We start from the raw sequence: 19,074 nt of genomic DNA, 5'->3' as shown, positions 1-19,074 counted from the left end.
TGTATATATTTTATATTTTTCTATGAAGATTAAAATGGTAATATATTAACACCTGTTAGTCTGTTTAACGTCAAATTAGTGATGCAGTGAGTTTTAGACATTTTGAAAAGTTGTGGTGAGTTTAAGAGAAATGCTGAAAACTCATTGTGAGTTTTAGACAATTTCCATAAAATTTGTAATGATATAAAGTACATGCCGTTTAAAATTTACCCAAAAATGAAACCATTCTTCTACCCTTGTGGCAAGTAATCAATTCAACATTTGGTTCAAATGGGTGAATCTAGGATGTCATAATGAAATAAAAAAAAAAACTTTCAAAACAGAAATAAATACAAAAAATATAGAAAAAAGGGCACATCTCTAATGTTTTATGTTAATCATATTAAAGAAAAATAAGTGTGATAAATAATAAATATTCTTATTGATGCTGAAAGAAAATAAAAATTTTAAATGAATCTGTGGTGGTGGGTAAAAAATTCAGCATTTTAAGTCAAATATGTCAACCATTGATATCAAAATTAAATAAAAATTTAAAAAGATAAAAATCACAAAAGCATTATTTAATAATATAGAAATTTGTAAAAAAAGGTAATTATCTAATATTTTATATTAATCATATCAAATAAAAATAAGTGTGATAAATCATAATTATTTTATTGATGTTGGAAATAAAATATAAAATTTGAAGCCAACCTAACCATGAAATTATTTTCCTGGTGGTGGGTCAACAATTCAACCTTTTGAGTTATGTGCCAACCTTGATCTTATAATTAAATAATAAAATTTAAAAAAAATATATGAAAATATAGAAACTCTATAAAAAACATTTGGACACATCTACAATATTTTATATCAATCATATGAAAAACTAAATAGACAAAGAAGAATGCTTTTAACTTTTTAGTAATGGTGGAAATAAAATATAAAATATAAAACTAACCCAATAGTGAAATTGTTTTCCTATTTGGTGGTAGATTAACAATTTAGCATTTCAAGTCAAATATTTTCACCCATGATGTCATAATTAAATAATAAAAACTAAAAAATATAAAAACATAGAAATATATAAGTAATGTAGAAAACATTTGAAAATATCTTTAATATTTTATATTAATTAACCATATTAAATAGTATGTGTGACAAAGAAAAATTGTTTTTATTGATGATGGAAATAAAATACAAATCTAAAACCAACCAAAAAATGGAGTTGTTTTCTTGTTTGGTGGTGAGTCACAATTCAACCTTTCGGGTCAAATGTATTAAAAGTGTACAAATTAAAAAAGATGAAAATACACAAAAGTATTAAAAATATAAAAATTTTGGTAGAAAACGTTTGGGAAAATCTTGAATATCATATATTTATCATATTAAATAAAAATAAGTGTGACAAATAAGAATGATTTTTATAGATAGAAATATAAAATAATTGTAGAAAATTTTGGAAACATATATATTATTTACTATCATCATCATCATCATCATCTTAAAAAATTTTCACATACAAAGCATGTGCACAATTACTAGTTAATTAATATATTGATTTTATATTAATATTAAATTAATTAATTAGATTAATAAATTATCTACTTAACAATTTTATTAGAAATAATCATCAAAAACTAAAAAAGCAATCCAAATCAAAAAATCCGGTTAACTAATTGATTCGTTCAGAACATTGCAAAAAGCTAACGGATCAATTGGATTTTTGTTAATCTAGAAGAAAAACTAGCAAGTAACCAAACCAATCAGCGAATGGCGTTAATACATCTCGATAATTCTAAGAGATGGAACATTTCCTGATCCAATTTAATATTAGCGAATGGCTGGCAAGTGGCAACCGCATTTTACCTGGTGGGTGTTTGTCACCGTAATGTTTTATATGCATTTCATTTCACAAGTGTTTTGTTTTACTTGTTTTATTTTTTGTAAAATACAAAGTGTTTTGACTTATAATTATAATATACTTATATGACATCCCAAAAATAAGTCAGCTTTTTCAAATTTCAATGTGCCGCATTTCCCATATCTTAGAGTTAATCATTGCAATAACGCTTTTTTGAAAAATGGATTGCTAATTACGATATGATTAATTTATATTACGGAAGGCTTGCGAAACACTCCAGTGCCAAATGCCTACCTATATGTCTTTGAAATCAGGTTGTGCAAAATGCTAACTTGGGTTGACTCAAGTTAGCACCCCTCCTGCCTGGATTCAGTGAACCTTTAGGCTCTGCTTGTTTACTGAGAAAGGGATGAGAAAAGGGAATATTCTCGAATGATTCTTCATTTCTTGTGTTTGTTTGTTGGTAAACAGTGTTTTGGGATGAGAAATAAGAGGGATGCGGGATCCCAAAATTAAGTGAGCAGGATCGCACCAAAATAGTGTGACCCCGGTGAGAAAAGAAAACGCTAAGAAAATTGCTCGGGCTTTGTCAGAGCAAGAAGTCGACAATCTCCTCTCCCTTCGAAGTAACAATCCAACGGCCATATCTCTGATAGCTTCACCGGCCATCTCTCTGAAAGGTAACACAAGATCCATGAATCTCTCTCTCTAGCAGTCCTGTTCTACCCTTTTTTGTTGTTTTTTGGTCCATGGTTCTTTCTTCCCCAACCCCATGTTTTTACCCTCAGTGGCTGGAAGCTCATCTATAGGGGTTTTACTTACAGCAGCAAGAACAGCGGAAGGCTGAACACCACCCCTTAAATTCAGAGAAGTGTGTTTTCTTTCTAATGTCATTGTTGATCCGAGCCAAAATCTTGAGATAGAAAAACCATCTTTTCTCTTTGAATCGAAGAACATCTTTCCACGTCGCAAGCAAGTTTTTCTTGTTCTTCTTTTTCTTTTTTTTTTCTTTTTGTTCAGAAGGTTAAATATAGTTAGAAGATCTTGGCTTTCTTTTGGATATGTTTTTGATGATTATAAATAGAAATGGGGCCATTTTTGGAAGGATTGGATCGAAATCCACATATTGGCTCTGAATCTACTAGAGAGATCCTTGTTTGAAGATAAAATGACTTATGCGACGAGAAATTATTCATGTGCTTAGGGTATTTTTGATGGTTTGAGTTGTGGTGATATACGGTGTTTGTTTATGAAATCGATGGGAGCTTGACGTTCCAATCAAACTTCTTCTGAAACATTTTGTCTTGCTTATTTTTATTCCTTTCAGGACAGGTGTATCCCAAACTAAGCTTTAGGGTCTCATGTAGTTAAGAAACTGATGGAAAAAGCGATTATGTCCTTTCACTCAATCTTAGACTGAGATAGATTTTAATGGGATTATTTGAGGTATTTTAGGGTGACTGAGTTAGGACTTTTCTATATGGATTTTGTCTTTATTGGTATCTATATATGTTTAGCATACTCTGTTTATGTTGGAATTGATGCTCCAATGATTTATTCTTGATCCACAAATCTACCTTCTTTACTCCACAATCTGCTTGTAGCTTAATTAGATTAGGAGCGAATTCTACAAATCCACCATCAATGTGTTTCTAGTTTGTACTATTGATATTACCTTCCAATTGGGTGTAACACTCACCACCTACAAAACAAGAAACAATATTCCTTTTGATCATTAGCAAGGGCAAGGAGATCTTAATTAATACTAAGTGAACTATAATACATCAACTTTTAATCTGGGAGAGCACCACTACAAGTACAAAAAACTAAATACAACGACAAAGCACTCAAACACATTTTGTCAACCATCATACATTCATCTTGTTACCATTCAGTACTTTTCTTCTTCATCAAGTCCAGAAGGCCTAAAGTATATATCAGTTGCAATTCCTGGAGCAATCTCTTCTCTGATGGACTCATTCCTATGGGTCCTGATTAGGCTAATATTGTTACAACTTGGTGCTTAATAGCCCTAACCCATTGAGGCCATCTTCTCTTCCTTCTTCTTCTTCTTCTACACATGGTAAATGGGTCGGAACAAGGAAATTTCCACACAACACAAGAAGCCTCCACTCAAGACATACGGTATTTTTCTATCTGTATTTTGTTTGGATTCATTTTATTGCAGGTATAAGATATTTGGGTTTTGTTTTTTTTCTCTTCCTGTGATATGTAATGGTGCTCCAGAAGTTTTTTTTTTTTTTTTTTTTTTTTTTCTTTCTTGTTTTCGGTTTAGGATGGGCAAATTTCTGGGTTATGCATGGCCGTTGGGTTTGGTCGTTCTTATTTGGAATGAGCTCTGCCATTTTGCATTTTCTTTTTAATTTCTTTGTTGAAGTAATGTTCCTTGATTGTATGATGAATAATGGAGCATTGGTATGTTTTTGCACTTTTGATGGGATTCTAAAATCTCATTTTTTCTTTAGTCTGAAAATTTTTTCTATTTCGCATCTACAAGAAAATAGATATACCTTTTGAATTGCCGTTCGTTGCTTATTTTGGTGGTATGTTTTAACTCTGTAGTTTATTTTGGTTATAAAAACACTGGTGTCTTCTGCTATGTTTCACCAGAAAAATGTCTTCTGCTATGAAGAGTCCCTTCCATCCCCACCATGTTTACTACATGGGTCGCTAGGCCTGGGGGTGTACACAAAAAGGTTCTATATGAACCGAGCAGGTAAAGAAAGGTTCTACAGGGGGAAGTCAAAATCTTTTAGTTTCGGTTATAGAAACTAAACATACACCAACTTTTGTATGGGCTTGTATTGTATCTTTCATGGATGACAAGATGTTTTTTTCTCAGATTTTGCCAACTGCATGTTGCTTTCTTATTTAGTGTATTCATGGTACACTAAAAGGTGGCAAGGCTTGACCCAATGGGCCAACCTGTCTTCCACGGTCCCACTTGCATGACAATAGATGTTTGGGCTAGTACATTCCTCCCAAATGATTAATGGTTCTGATTAGGGTGATACACTGATATTTTGTCTGTCTAAAACTGATTTACCTGATCCAACCAGGTAAATATTTCAACAACCTGGCTTACCTGTGCTACTTAATAATGAGTTTTATCCCACCCAACATGGGTTTCATATTTTTGGTTAGATGGTCGTTGATTCTTTTGGTCCATCCAAAGCCAAGAATCCATGTCATATGTTTGATTTGTGGATGACTTAGTGGCTGATATGATCAGTTGGCACCCCTGCTAGTAAGTTCAGGATTAAACCTGCTCTACTGAATTGCAGGAACCATGCATATAGTATATGAGCTGGGCCTCTCGTTTTAGGTGATCAGAAGAATTTAGTGATTGCATTAGATGGTCATGAAAAATTGGGAATTTGGGAATAAGGATGACCTTTGGGGGTCTTTCTTTCGAGACTTGAAAGGAAATAATAACTCGGTCTGATCAAAGAAAGGATAAAAAAAAAGTAAAAAAGTAAAGAAGGGTAAAAAAATGCAATTATTGTTTACAGTGAAGGAAGTAAACTTATTCATGGTTAATGGTTGCTCTTATTTTTTTTCATTGACTACTTTTCCAGCATGTAAATTATATAGGCATTCTAGAATGAATTCCTCAATTTATTTATTTTCTATGAATAGATAGAGCAAAATTTGCTTTATGTAATTGTTGGGGCTGCAACTGCTACAGTTGCAGTTACATTTTCAATGTTGCAAGAATATGTGGATTATATTGAGAGAGAACCATCCGTGAGCCGGGATTTTGAACGAAGGGATTTATTGGATAGATTATATGGACAAAAAGAAATAGATTGTTATAACCAGTTGAGAATGGGGAAAGTAGCCTTTGCAAGGCTATGCAAGATTATTCGTGAGACAGGAAGACTACATGATACAATGAGGTGCACGGTAGAAGAACAAGTGGCACGTTTCCTACACAAACTGGCACACAACGTTAGGAATAGAACAATGGGCTTTCATTTCAGTTGGTCTGGTGAGATTGTGAGTTGTCATTTCAACAACGTATTGAATGCTTTGTTGAGCTTGGAGGATAGGTACTTGATTCAACCAAGTGGTACTGAAACACCTCTAGAAATTAGAAACTAACATGATTTTTGGCCATATTTCAAGGTAATTAAGTGATAAAGTCTTCTTTATGACGTATACACCCATAAAAATGAATAATAAAAAACTTAATCTACTAGTAGGATTGTGTTGGGGCAATCGATGGCTCACACCTCCCTGTGAAAGTCCCTTCTACTGATGTTGCTAGGTTTCGAGGTCGTAAATCTTATCCCACACAAAACATCCTTGTTGCATACACTTTCAATTTGTGGTTCACATATGTATTACCTGGTTAGGAGGGTGCCGCATCAGATTCTCACATGCTTAACAATGCTCTGAGGAGAGAGCATAAATTAGAGGTCCCTCAAGGTAGTAATAAACTCTCACAAGAGACATTTTTATTTAATAGGTAAGTATGTACGTGTTTTCTAACTTTTTATATTTTAAATAGGTAAATATTATCTTGTAGACGTAGGATTTTCATTAAAGACGGGTTCATTACACCATATCGAAACATACGATACCATCTAAAGGAATGGGGTGCACATCAACCTGAGAACCCAAAAGAATTGTTCAACCTTCGACACTCATCACTTAGAAATGTTGTTGAACGGATCTTTGGGGTATTGAAGAAATGCTTTCCAATCTTGGTATCTCAGCAACATTACCCTTTTAAGTCACAGGTGAAGATTGTGTCTGCATGTTGCATCTTACACAACCATGTCATGGGTGTGGATCCGTATGATTTCATCATGCGTCAGTATGATCGAGAAGCAATTGATACTGAGGATGATGCAGGAATTGATAATTTAAATGATGATAGAGCAGACAATACACAAATCTCCCAACTATCTCAACGAGCTAGTAGAAATGAACAATCAAGGGAATGAATTCGTCTCAGAGAAGAAATAGCTTCCAAAATGTGGACTGATTATGTTTTGTATCGATCTAGGGCTCGACATTAATTTCTTCCTATTGTTTAACTCTTTCCTTCTAATATAACTTTTTTTCTGTGTGCACTCACTTCTTTAACTGATTATGATGTTTGACTTTATTAATTGCCTATTGCTATTTATACAAAAATACCTTGTATTAATTGGTGTTATGGATATATATTGTTGATTTGCATTGTTCATTTGATTGACATGAAACATAAATGGACTCTTCTAGCTCTCAGCCTGAAAACAAGAATGGAAAAACAAATATGAATTAGACACAGGACATGGATAATTTATTCATTGACACACTTGCTAAGCAGGTCAACCTTACAAAAGTTTCAAATCACCAGCATACACTCTGGTGGCACGTGCTATTAGCACTAAGTTTTCAGTTGAATGTACTCAATGACACATACAAAATAGGCTGAAAACAATCAAGCAGAATTTTGCAATACTAAAAAACCTTTTGAATCAAAGTGGCTTTGCATGGAATGATTCAACCAAGACAATAGATGCAACACCTGATGTTTGGGCTACATATATTGAGGTAAAATAGATTAACAACACTTACTTTAAACACTTGGTTTACAAATTATATGAAAGATGACTTATTAGTACGGAAGGTGACTTATTATGGAACTCCCATGGTAAATGAGCAGACACATCCAGAGGCAAAGCAATTTAGGTGAAAAAGCATTCCATACTATGACCAATTGGCATTGGTATGTGAAAATGATCAAGTGACTGGAAATGGTGCCTTTACAACCAAGGAGCTAAATAAGCAAGATGCAATTTCTACAACTGCCATAGTGCAACACCGAATGTTGAGCATGTGTTTGATGACATTGATGAGGCTGAGAATTTTGGAGATCCTAACCTTCAAGCAAGGCTGGTGGAGGCAAGTAGTTTTGTAGAAGGAAGAGTTTTAGGAAAATGGAAGTCATATGCTTCAATTGTTGCTGAACAAGTGCAAGACATTGCTACACATCTCAGGAAACTTGCATCTACAGTTGAGATAGGGTTTGGTTTATTTAGCAAAGAAAAGGTGTATGCCGATGTTATGAGCCTAGAAAGATGTTCAATGACATTTTTGATGAAAGTATATGACTTCTTAGCTGAGTCTGAAAGTCGAGTTATGCCATTTTACGGAGTGGATCCGCATTTGAGGAAGGTGTGGCTTCAAATGAAGTTAGGGCCTCCATATTGAAGGGATTGATAAAAGACTTAAACTATTATAACTCACATTTATTAACAAACTAGGTACTAATTATATATGACAAAAACATGTTTTGATGGTTGAGGTGGAATGAATGGTTATATTTTACCACAATGGATTTATTGGTATATGGATGATTATGACTACATGGAATGAATAGGTTGAACTATTGGCATTGGTGAACTAATTACAGGTTAAAGACAAATTCAAATGATTTATTGATGTATGTATGACTTTTTGAATGAAATAGGTTATTGAATGCAACTTCTTTGATGTACCAACAGGTCCAAATAATAGAGCAATTTTAGTTCCTAGTAGTTTCTTTTATGAATGCATGCACAGGTTTTTTATGGATAAGTACATTGAGTAGACCTATGAACAAATTCTATGATGAATGAGTAGGTCCAAATAGTTAAACATTTCTTACTCTTTTTAAGTAAAATTTTTGAATGAGCAAGTTTAATAACACTATCATGCCACGTGGCAAGTTCAATCATATGTGTCATACATTTGGGGGGTGTGAATTGTCATAAAAGTAAATTACATGCATTTTTATAATTTAGCATGATTTTTCTCTTATAAATTTTCTTGCAAAGCAAATACTAGAAAGTGGATTTTCTCACAAAAATTTTCTCAGCAAATAAATACATTATAACTAACTAAGAAAATAAATTTTCCTCTTCTCATCCCAACATTTCTCATCTCATCATTTCTCAGCAATCAAACAGACCCTTGGGTTCACAGGGCACGTGAACCCTCCAATAGGAGGTGTGCACGTTGACTCCTTTGAATCAACCTTAACATAAAGATCGTTTAACGTTATCTTCTACCCGTTCGGTTGAACCGCCAGATAAAAGACAAAAAATGAAAAATCTCCTCCCTCCCATTTTCTGACCACCACGATTTTTTTGTGCAAACAACATTAGATGGCGAGGAATCAATCAGCAACAAAAAAAAGGAAAAAGTACGGAAATTCTGAATTCCAGCCCCCCCTACAACTAGTCCTGTCCCCCTATAAACCACATCCTGCCCGTGAATTTGGTATCAATTCACGGTCAGGATGCATTCACCCTGTACTTTGGGCCTAGTAAATTCTGAACTGGACTGATTTGTACTTCTCCCCCAAAAAAACTCCTCCTGTTGCCCCCGCCACTGGTGCGGCCTGGTTGATCCCCGTCGTCGCTGGTGCACTGAAATTCTGTGCTAGCATTAACACAACCCAGAAACTAGAATTAATTAAATAATTGATGAAATGAGTACCCAGTTGTGGATTGTGAAAATGTTGCTGGTTTGCTGTCTGAGCAGTGCGAGACAGAGATCTGACGAATCCGTTGTAAAAATAATTAGCTTTCTCTTTTTTCGAATAAGGGACTCACCGAGCTTGGAGATTTAAAGGATGTATAGATGACATCATCCCATGATCGATCGACGAGGAGCATAGAATATGATGAATCAGCGCTGGCTAGGCTTAGAGGAAGTGGGCGAAGCCCTGACTCGCCACCCTGAGAGCTAGCGCCAGGAACAAACGACAACGATATCACCATTCCAACACCGCCTCTCGAAAGAAGTAGCTGCTGTTGAAGGGCCAACGTTTTGGTAGCTAGTGAATTCCTGCTTATCTGGTTCTGACGAAGCAGTGAGGCGAGCAGCATGGAATTGTTGAAACCGTACTGAAGGTTTTCCGATTGCGATAAGAGGTTTCGCCTTTCGCCTTTCGCCTTTCGCCTTTCTCCTTTCTCGACGTGTGCCGGTCCGACTACCGATGGAGTGAATATTCTGAAGGTTTTTCGGCTGCCGATGGAGTGCGCCAGTCTGGCAACCGATGGAGTGCACCGGTCTGTGGATGAGAGGTTTTCCGGCTGCCGATAGAGTGCGCCAGTCTGCTGGAAATTGTACTAAAGGTTTTCCGACGAAAGGCGAAAGCTGATGGGAGAGAAGTTCGAAGAAATTCAAAATTTTAAAATGAGTTTCATTTTTTTTTGTCTTTTAATGTCGATTCAATCAAACAGATAGAAGTTAACGGCAAATGCCTGTTATATTGAGGTTGTTCAAGGGTCCTTTGAATCCGGACTCACATGCAGGCCAACCTGACTCACCTATACTAAATAGGTAGGTGAACTCAACTGTCATGAGTATAACGCCATATATATCATGTTCCCTACCACAATCATCTAGAGAGATCACATCAGCACCCCACAGGAGCCGCCCTATCACATGCACATCTCAGCCTCCATTAACAACATCTTCCATGGTGCGCGTTATTCCTAGCTGAAAGGTGATTTCAACTCCAATTTGGCGGTGAATTGGACCGATTTACAAAATAGTGGATTAGAGAACTCGGGGTAATTAATCCAGCAAAGTCGCTCTGAGATGCTTAAGTCAGTACTTATGCTATAAATGTGAGCTAAATGCTTAAGAGCTTGAGTGCTAGTGAGTAGAATAATCACGTGTACCTTGTATCATCGCGGTTAGTGCCTTTATATAAGTATTGTTTGGTGTAGGCTTCGCACACCATATTCGAGATTTTCGGGAGGTCGTGCCTTATCGGTCCAAAATCCTTGGAGGTAACCGCTATGCACATTGACCATCCTCCGGAACATTCGGTACGCGGACCAACTTCAGAGAAACCTGGGAGTGTTGGGGTATGCATGTCGAATTTGTTGGTGAGCACATCTCGCAGGTCACCGCCAGGTCCTCAGTTAGGTCGGCAAGCCCTCGAAAGAGGTCGTGCCTCGCGTCGAGGTCACTTTAGCTAGTGACGAGGTGCTACAGGTTGGCCCTGGACGAGGTGCTGCAAGCTGACATAAGTTGTGGTCGAGGTTGCCAAGTCAGCGATAATGGCAGGTCATCAGGTTGGGGCGAAGATGAACTACGATCTAAGACTCCAAATCATCGCTTAGGTGGCATCTGGGTGTCATCCAACTGTTTCGGAATGCCATGTGTCATGTGGTTATTGGAGGGCCAAATCCGCCCTCATCAATTGCCCCCCACTCCCGAGCTGAGGCCAACTTGGCGAAGGGAGTAGATTGTTCCTTTGGCTCGGAATGACTATTTGATGAGCTCATAGTCGTTGGCTTCAATCTAATTTGCTCCTCAGGTAGGAAGAGTCAAAGTGTTTGCAACTTTATGCAGGACCTCGCAGTCTTGATTATTGGGGCACAAGAGCAAATTCATCCGCTCGAGGAGAGGTGGAACAGGTACTCCGAGGACATCTACCTTATTAGGGATGCGGCCATCAAGGGGTTCTGCAATCCGACTAAGTACCTCAAGAGCAAATCTCATCATGTCATCCTCAAGACGGGGTTCTGTGTGACTGCTTTATCAGGTTGCTCCACCTAGGTAGACTTCGATGCAGTATCCCTCAAGCTGATTCTCAAAAGAGTAGCTAGCGAATTCGATGCAGAGCCTGAAACCGAGGTGGAGGTTTACTGTGAAGAGATCGGCCAAGTTTGTGTCTGTCATGGTCTAGTCTTTCCTTTGTTTCTCTTTCTTGTGCTGAATTAGTCTTCCTTCCTTCGCTTATTCTTTTGTCTTTCTTCTTCTGCACACCGATGAGGCTGAGGCGGAACGGTATGTACCTGACCTGTCTGCACACCGATGGGGCTGAACGCGAACTGCTTTTTTATTCCACCTATGCCGAAGAGGCGACTGGGTCTTATGTTGTCCATGCTGAAGAGGCGATTGGGTCTTAAGTTGCCCATGCTGAAGAGGCGACTGGGTCTTATTCATGTTTAGCACCGAGGTCACTATTTGTTTGGCACCATGGCCCTTAGGCTCTTGGAGTGACTCATAGTCCACTCCCCATAATATTATTTAGTCGATGTACGGCCTGACCTCTCCTTCTAAGCAGGTGGTCATTCTTTATTAACTTCTCATATGGATGCTTCTACGTCACCCGGTGGGATTATCTTCATGGGTGAGTGCTTGCGAGACCACAACATACATGTTTTGCTCCCCCCTTGTGAGGGCTGTTGATACATAAAGTTGTTGTCGGCGTGAGTCGGCAGTTCGGGGCCACGGCTGCACTGCATCAGCCTCATAGTGACGCCGGTCATCCACTCCTACAAGAAGCCACTAGGAGCTCGACATGCGGGGACAACACTACTGACTTTAGGTCGCCAGCTCGCATGGGAGCCTTGGAAGGCTCAACTTGCAAGGGTGTCCATGCAGTCCGTTGGCCGTCATCTCCTATTGGAGCCACGAAGAGCTTGACTTGTAGAGGCGACCTCGCGAAACGGGGCTGATGAGGCCTCGTCTTGGCTGATTGCTATTGAGGATGAGTTGAGGTCATTTGTTGCTATCTGCATCGGGCTTCTCCTATGCTCAGATATGGAAATTCATGCTACATCTCATAGAATTTCCACGCTTCAATCCCGTCGGGAACTACTAATAGCTTTAACGTGGGGAGAGGGGGGTTCACATGTGGTAGCGGTATATTTATCTGAGGCACTGGGAGTGCTGGGTTCGGCCTAAATTTGTCTGATTGTCATAGGGTAGTTCTCAAGGTTTATCACAGATGTTCTTGCCCCCAAGTAATTGATATTCGTTTTGGATGCTGGTGCTGCTCAAAAATGCTTTTTAGTTCATAAAAAATGAAAATTAGAGAGTGAAAACTTGAATTTTTAAAAGGCGAGATCTTAGCTTTCTGGAAGATGAGGACTTAGCTTTTTAGAATGTGAGAACTTAGCTTCTTGTAGCGTTTCCCACAGACGGTGCCAATTGATGGTGTGCAATCTGGCTACTTCTAGCTGGAAGGAGATCCGAACTCCAATTGGGCGATGAGCTGGACCGATCTGCAAAGCAGTGGATCAGAGAACCCGGGGTAGCTAACCCGACAAGGTCGCTCCGATGCTTAAGTCAATACTTATGCTATGAATGCGAGCTGAATGCTTGAGAGTTTGAGTGCTAGTAAATAGAATAATCACGCGTACCCTGTGTCATTGTGGTTGGTTCCTTTATATAGGCATTGTTTGGTGTAGGCTTCGCGCATCGCATCCGAGATTTCTGGGAGGTTGTGCCTTACCGGTCCGAAATCCTCGAAGGTAACCACTATGCACGTTGACCATCCTCCGAAACATTTGGTACGTGGGCCAACTTCAGGGAAACCTGTGAGTGTCGGGGTATGCATGCCGAATTTGTCGGCGAGAATATCTCGCAGGTCACCACCTGCTCCTCAGTTAGGTCGGCAAGCCCTCGAGAGAGGTCGTGTCTCGCATTGAGCTCACTTCGGCCAGTGGCGAGGTGCTATAGGTGGGCCCTGGACGAGGTGCTGCAAGCCAACCTAAGTTATGGTCGAGATCGCCAAATCAATACTAAAGACAGATCGCCAGATCAGGGTGAAAATGAACTACGATTTGGAACTTCAAATGATCACTTAGATAGCATCTGGGTATTGTCATGATCAACCCTATTGGAGGGCCATTAGCCCTCATCAACCCTCGTGTACCCTCTGGCATTATAATAAATTTAGAACGAAGTGGCTTTTTCTCCATCTACGTATACTTACACTTACTATTAATTGCAGCAGTCTGCTAGCATCCAATAAAGTACCGATAAGAAATCAACCCATGCACCTGAATCCAGATTTCCTCACCACATAGTCCTCTTCACACCCATCTCAATTTGTAATTGTAATTCGGAGGTGTTATATCAATGCACGACTGCGATGTGCTGTGTAAAGTTGGTGTGAGGAGTAATTTGGTTTCGCTTGGGAGGAGCATTAGGTGGGTGTGTGGAGGAAATCCGAAATCTATGTACCTAACCAAGGTTTTATGTCTCTTTTCCTCGACTGCCATAAAATTAGATTAAGGGGTGTAACTTGGGTTAGATGTTGGCAAGTAGCATTATTCTACAAAGGGTTTCTTGCAGATAAGGGCAATTTTTTGCCCTGAATACCAATAAAAAATAATTTCTTTTTAGAAAAATATCAAAAGAGGGTAAGAATATTGTTCATCGTCTTCTCTACCTCTGTATTCATGCGAAAAAATGTGTGCAATGGCTCCACTTTACTTTGCGAAAAAAAGGTGGCGTATCGTTTGGTGAAGTGGTGGAAGATGTTTACCCGGGAGCAACGCTCCGGCATCAATCGGTTCGTAATAAAGGAAACTATCCCCAAACCCCAATTCTTTTGCCCAGTTGCATGTTTAGCTGCAATTGGGCTTAAGAAGAAAGCATTGCGCCAGATTCCGGTAGTAGTGTATGGATCGGGATCGGGGAAGAGTATTCAGGCCACCGAGTTAGGAGAGTTTGTGGACGGTGATAAGATACGCGTCTTCCCTAAATGCAGCCATGGGTTCCATGTCAAGTGCATAGATACATGGCTGGTGGCACACTCGTTGTGCCCTACTTGCCGGCATTCATTGCTGGACCGCCCAACAACATCTGATGCAGAAGATGCCGATGAACGAGTTAGGCCGCCAGAAGGTGGGTCCGGCCGACAGGGTGGCATCATAGTAGTTGTAAGCTTGTAGCGCAGCCGAGTTGATGGTGTTGATCGGAGCTGAGCTGTCAACATCTTTGCACCCCTGTTTGTCCCCCCCAACTTGACCCTTCCCCGGTGACTCCCACACCATTTTCATGCCAGAGAATGCTGGTGACGTCTGCCGGAAAACCCTCCCACCTGCGGGAGATCTGATCCACGTCGGTGTATTTGATGTTGTCACCGTCGTTGTATCCAATACATTGAAATTCGATGTGCGTGGTGTTGGCTAGAGGGAGTAGGCGTCGGATGATGCGGCATACCCGGATAGCCGGGGGCTGGCTGCCGGATTATTCCTCCGGCGTAAATATCTTCCACCACTTCACCGAACCATACGCCACCAACATGGCAAAGTAGAGTGGAACCATCGCACACATTTCTTCGCATGAAGACAGAGGCAGAGAAGACGATGAACAGTATTTCTGCCCTTTTTGTAATATCTTTCTGAAAAAGTTATCTTAATTATTTTATAAAAATATTACTTTTTATTAATATTCAGGCAAAAAGTTGCCCTTATCTGCAAGAAACCCTTCTACAAACAACGAATAAAAGATTCCAATCTAAAGAACGTAAAAGCAGGACATAGAGGGCATGCAAGGAATGAAAGCTCACTGCTAACACAAGCTGGACTACGAGTCCACATCTGCTTCTGTGACGACCGTCGGATTATAATTTTACGAAGCACAAACAAGTAGCTTCCGTCTGACTACTAACAAATGGCTTCTGATTTCTGAAGAATTGAAGCTAAGTATTTATTTCAAAGGAAGTTGCAGTCAATGCCAAACGTCGAACTTCATCCACAAAAGCTTGGATATTCCGGTGGGAGGATCCACCGTTGGCCACCGCTTTCTCTGCTGCCTTCTTCCATTTTAGGGCGTTTTTCTTCGCCTCTTCTGTCTTAGGCCCTCGCGCTACTTCGAGAATGCATCTTTCCACTGTTTCCCTCGAAATCAATTGGCTGTCTCTGTCGCTCCGTCCCATGAGCGATCCTACTCCATACTTGTCAACCAAGAACTTTGCGTTGGTCACCTGATCACCCCATTGGGGGAAGGCGACCACAGGCACACCGGAGGTCAGGCACTCCATAGACGAATTCCACCCGCAGTGGGTCACAAAGCAAGCAACCGATGGATGTGCGAGCACTTGTTCTTGTGGACACCATTCTACCACCATCCCTTTACCTTGAGCTTTATCCATGAACCCAGCTGGTAGTCCTGTGTCGGTGGCTATCTCTTTTGCTGGTGGCTTCACCACCCATAAGAAGGGCAACCCGGTTTTCAAGAGCCCCCAAGCCATCTCCTCCATCTGGTCCTTAGGTAGAAAGGCGATGCTGCCGAAGGAGATGTACACGACCGAGGACAGCGGTTGAGAGTCGAGCCACTGTATGCAGCCCTCTGCGGCAGTCCAGAAGTCGCCACGAACGCCGTTGGAGGAGTTACTGCTGCTTCCTTTTAGAGATCTAAACAATGGACCAATGGTTCTTAACGGCGGCAGAGACAAATGAGACATGGCTTCAATAACTTCATGTTCGAGCTCTTCGAACGAATCGACCAACACATAGAATGATTTCGAGAGGTTCTGGAACTGGCCCAGGATCAAGTTCCCAAGCATGTGGTAGATAGTGGAGGGATGCAAGAAACTGGGTACCTCATGGGAATTTAAAATTGGCAGCCCAGGTAGATGGACAGAAAGATGGGGTTCATCTACGGATGGGAAACGAGCCAAACGATGGAAATAATAGTAATAAGTAGAGAAGACAGCACAGGATTGAACCCATAAAACGGCACAAGGGATGCCGAAATCGGTGGCCACGTCCAACGCCCACGGTACAAAAGCATTATTTACGAGACAAGAAACGGGTCGACCCTCTTCAGCTTGTTTCTTTACAAGACAAGTGAAGGATTCTTTTCCGACGGTCTCAAGTCGATGCAGCAGGCCATCTATGTCTTGGCGTTTGGAGTTGTCGTCAGCAGGCCATCCGTCAGAGAAGAATTCGAATCTGAGCTGCCCTTGGCCTATGGGTGTTGCGCTACATGTGCCTGGGATGTTGGTGGCTTTTTTCATCATGTGGCCTATGGATTCAGTGGTAGAAAAGGTGACCAATAGACCTTCTGAAGCCAGCAGCTTAGCTAACCTTAGCAGGGGATTGACATGCCCTTGGCCGGGGAACGAGACCACGAGGACGTGAACCATCTTCATTTTCTTTGCTCACCGGCTGGCCGCTGCCAACCTGACTAGTCTTTTACTCTTTGGTCTTTGAGTTTGGAAAGAATACAAATGCAAATTTGTAGAGTATAAAACCTTATATTTTGTATTATTTTGTATGTATCTACGCTGTACATATTTGCATTTGCATTTGCATTTTGTATATATTTAAGTTTTTAGATGCAGTTATGGCTGCCTCTATAGATGAATTTTCCAGGTACCTAAAAGTATTCTTACAATCTCTTTCTTAAGGTATTTCCTCTAAGCCATTAGAACCTTATCATGTTACCCCACTCCCCAATCAATTCCTAAAATCTCTCCCCCAATCTATATCCACTTTCTCTCATTTAAAATATTCATATTAATTAATAAATAGTTAAATACAGTTAATATTTAATCCAACCTATATTCAATTAGTATTAAATAGTGTTATTACCAAAACTTAATAAATACGGCTAATAAATTACCAAAAATTAATAAATACTATTATTAATATAACTTATCACTACTTTTTAAACTATTTTGGGTAAATACTATTATATTCATATTAATTAACAACATTTTATAGAAATTGAAAACTCTTTAACTAATTCCTATAAAATTGAGAATTACATTTAACAATGTTAGCTTTTTTCTAATGTTAATTATTAGTGATTGTTAATTATTAGTGAAATTAATAAAAATATTAGCTTTTTTCTAATTATTATCATTTCATTACTATAAATGATTAATAAGATTAAATTTATTAAAAAATTTATTCATATTAAATTAACAATAATTACTTTCTATAAATCAACATTAAATGAAAAATACAATTTATTAAAATTTTAAATATTAACAATAACTTTGAATACTTTTAGTTAATTAATAGCTATTTTTTATTATTAATTTATCAATTAATTAATAATAAAGAAAATTATTCAATCTTTCAAATTTTCTCGTGCATCGCATGAGTCCCTACTAGTGTATATATATATAAGACGGACGACGTCACCATACCTCTCCTTGTTCCATTACCCCCACTCTATCTTCATTTTCTAATTAACTAGCTCAATATATTTTACCTAAAATCTCTCTCTCTACAATTCACTTTTCTCTCTCTCTCTCCCTAAGATCATTCCTAACCCATTGAAATGTCTACTTAATAAAAACATTCCTAAAATCTCTCTTTATCCCCTCTCTCCTAAAACCTCTCCACACTCCTAATTTATTATTCTTAAAACTCTCCTAAAGGTCCTAATTCCTAAAAAATCTCTCCTCATTCCTAAAATATTGTTCATAACCAACTTTTTTTAACTCTTAACAAATACCTACTTCCCTACTTCTAATTAAGACACCTCTCTCTCTCTCTCTCTCTCTCTCTCTACCGGTTAGTTGGGCTTCGCTCTACCGGTTACCTCTTCTCTTTCTTTGCTAACCCTGCATTTGTAATGCTGGCTTCGGTGTTGTAAGGTATCTCTATTTTGCTCTGAATGATGGGGTGAGGTGGATCGGGGGTCCTTCTTGCCAGTTCTTCTTCGTCGCGAGACCAGTGTTAGTTGTTGCGGGGTGCCGAGGGGTCTACTCTTGAGCCCGCACCTCAGGCCCTAAGCTAACGATCTACATTCTCCTACTGCAGAAGTTGTTGATTATTCCTCTCAGGCTGTCTGATCTCAAGTATGTCCTTTTGGTTCCCCCTTTGAGAGACTGGAGGAGTACACCATTCATCTACTCTGCCCCGAGGTGGGGTTCGTCCCCTGGGAGGGACCAGTACCTGTGAGGTTCTCTTGCCCCGTGGGGGAGATTGACGGATGTTCTGATGGGCTCAGTGCTGGTTCTAGTTCTGGGTCTGCCCTTGATATTGATCCATTGGCTGGTTCGCCTGCAGCGGTGGGAACTACTGCAGGTACTACTGGTAGAAATAATATTGCTAGAATTTCTAGAACTGGTGAATCTGTTGCATCTGGATCTGCATTGTTCGGATGCTCTGAACAAGGTCGTTAAACTGGGAATGCCCGACCCCAGGGAGATCATGGAGGGCTCCAAGAATGTGGTGGTCACTTGGGGGAGTGGGACATTAACCTGTTGGGTGGTCTGTGGCACAAATAGTGATGGGACCCCCAAAGCTGTCAGGGGGATAGTGAACTAACCGATGGTCACCGAGGAACCTTGGGGAATGGTTGTTTGTTGCTCTTGCCCCCGGTGACATTCATGTCGAAGCCCTTTTCCGATATTGCTAGAAGATGCCATTGAGAGTGAGATTCAGACTGAGACCGAGATTGAAATGACCTTTCGATCGTATTCCCAAAGACGGTGCCAATTGATGGTGTGC

The 19,074-nt window shown here is 39.5% G+C and overlaps 1 protein-coding gene across 1 annotated transcript; it reads right to left on the bottom strand.

Moving 5' to 3' along the window:
• Window positions 1–15,023: 15,023 nt before the first annotated feature.
• On the bottom strand, window positions 15,024–16,995 carry LOC104590529 (gallate 1-beta-glucosyltransferase 84A24). Its single transcript, XM_010249240.3, has one exon. It carries the CDS (start codon window positions 16,755–16,757, stop codon window positions 15,303–15,305), a length of 1,455 nt encoding a protein of 484 aa, XP_010247542.1. The 5' UTR covers window positions 16,758–16,995; the 3' UTR covers window positions 15,024–15,302.
• Window positions 16,996–19,074: the final 2,079 nt, after the last annotated feature.

Source organism: Nelumbo nucifera, chromosome 1, assembly GCF_055504915.1.
Source record: "Nelumbo nucifera cultivar China Antique chromosome 1, China Antique-T2T, whole genome shotgun sequence".
Classification (NCBI taxonomy): Eukaryota; Viridiplantae; Streptophyta; class Magnoliopsida; order Proteales; family Nelumbonaceae; genus Nelumbo; species Nelumbo nucifera.
This window is presented reverse-complemented; position numbering and strand designations above follow the sequence as displayed.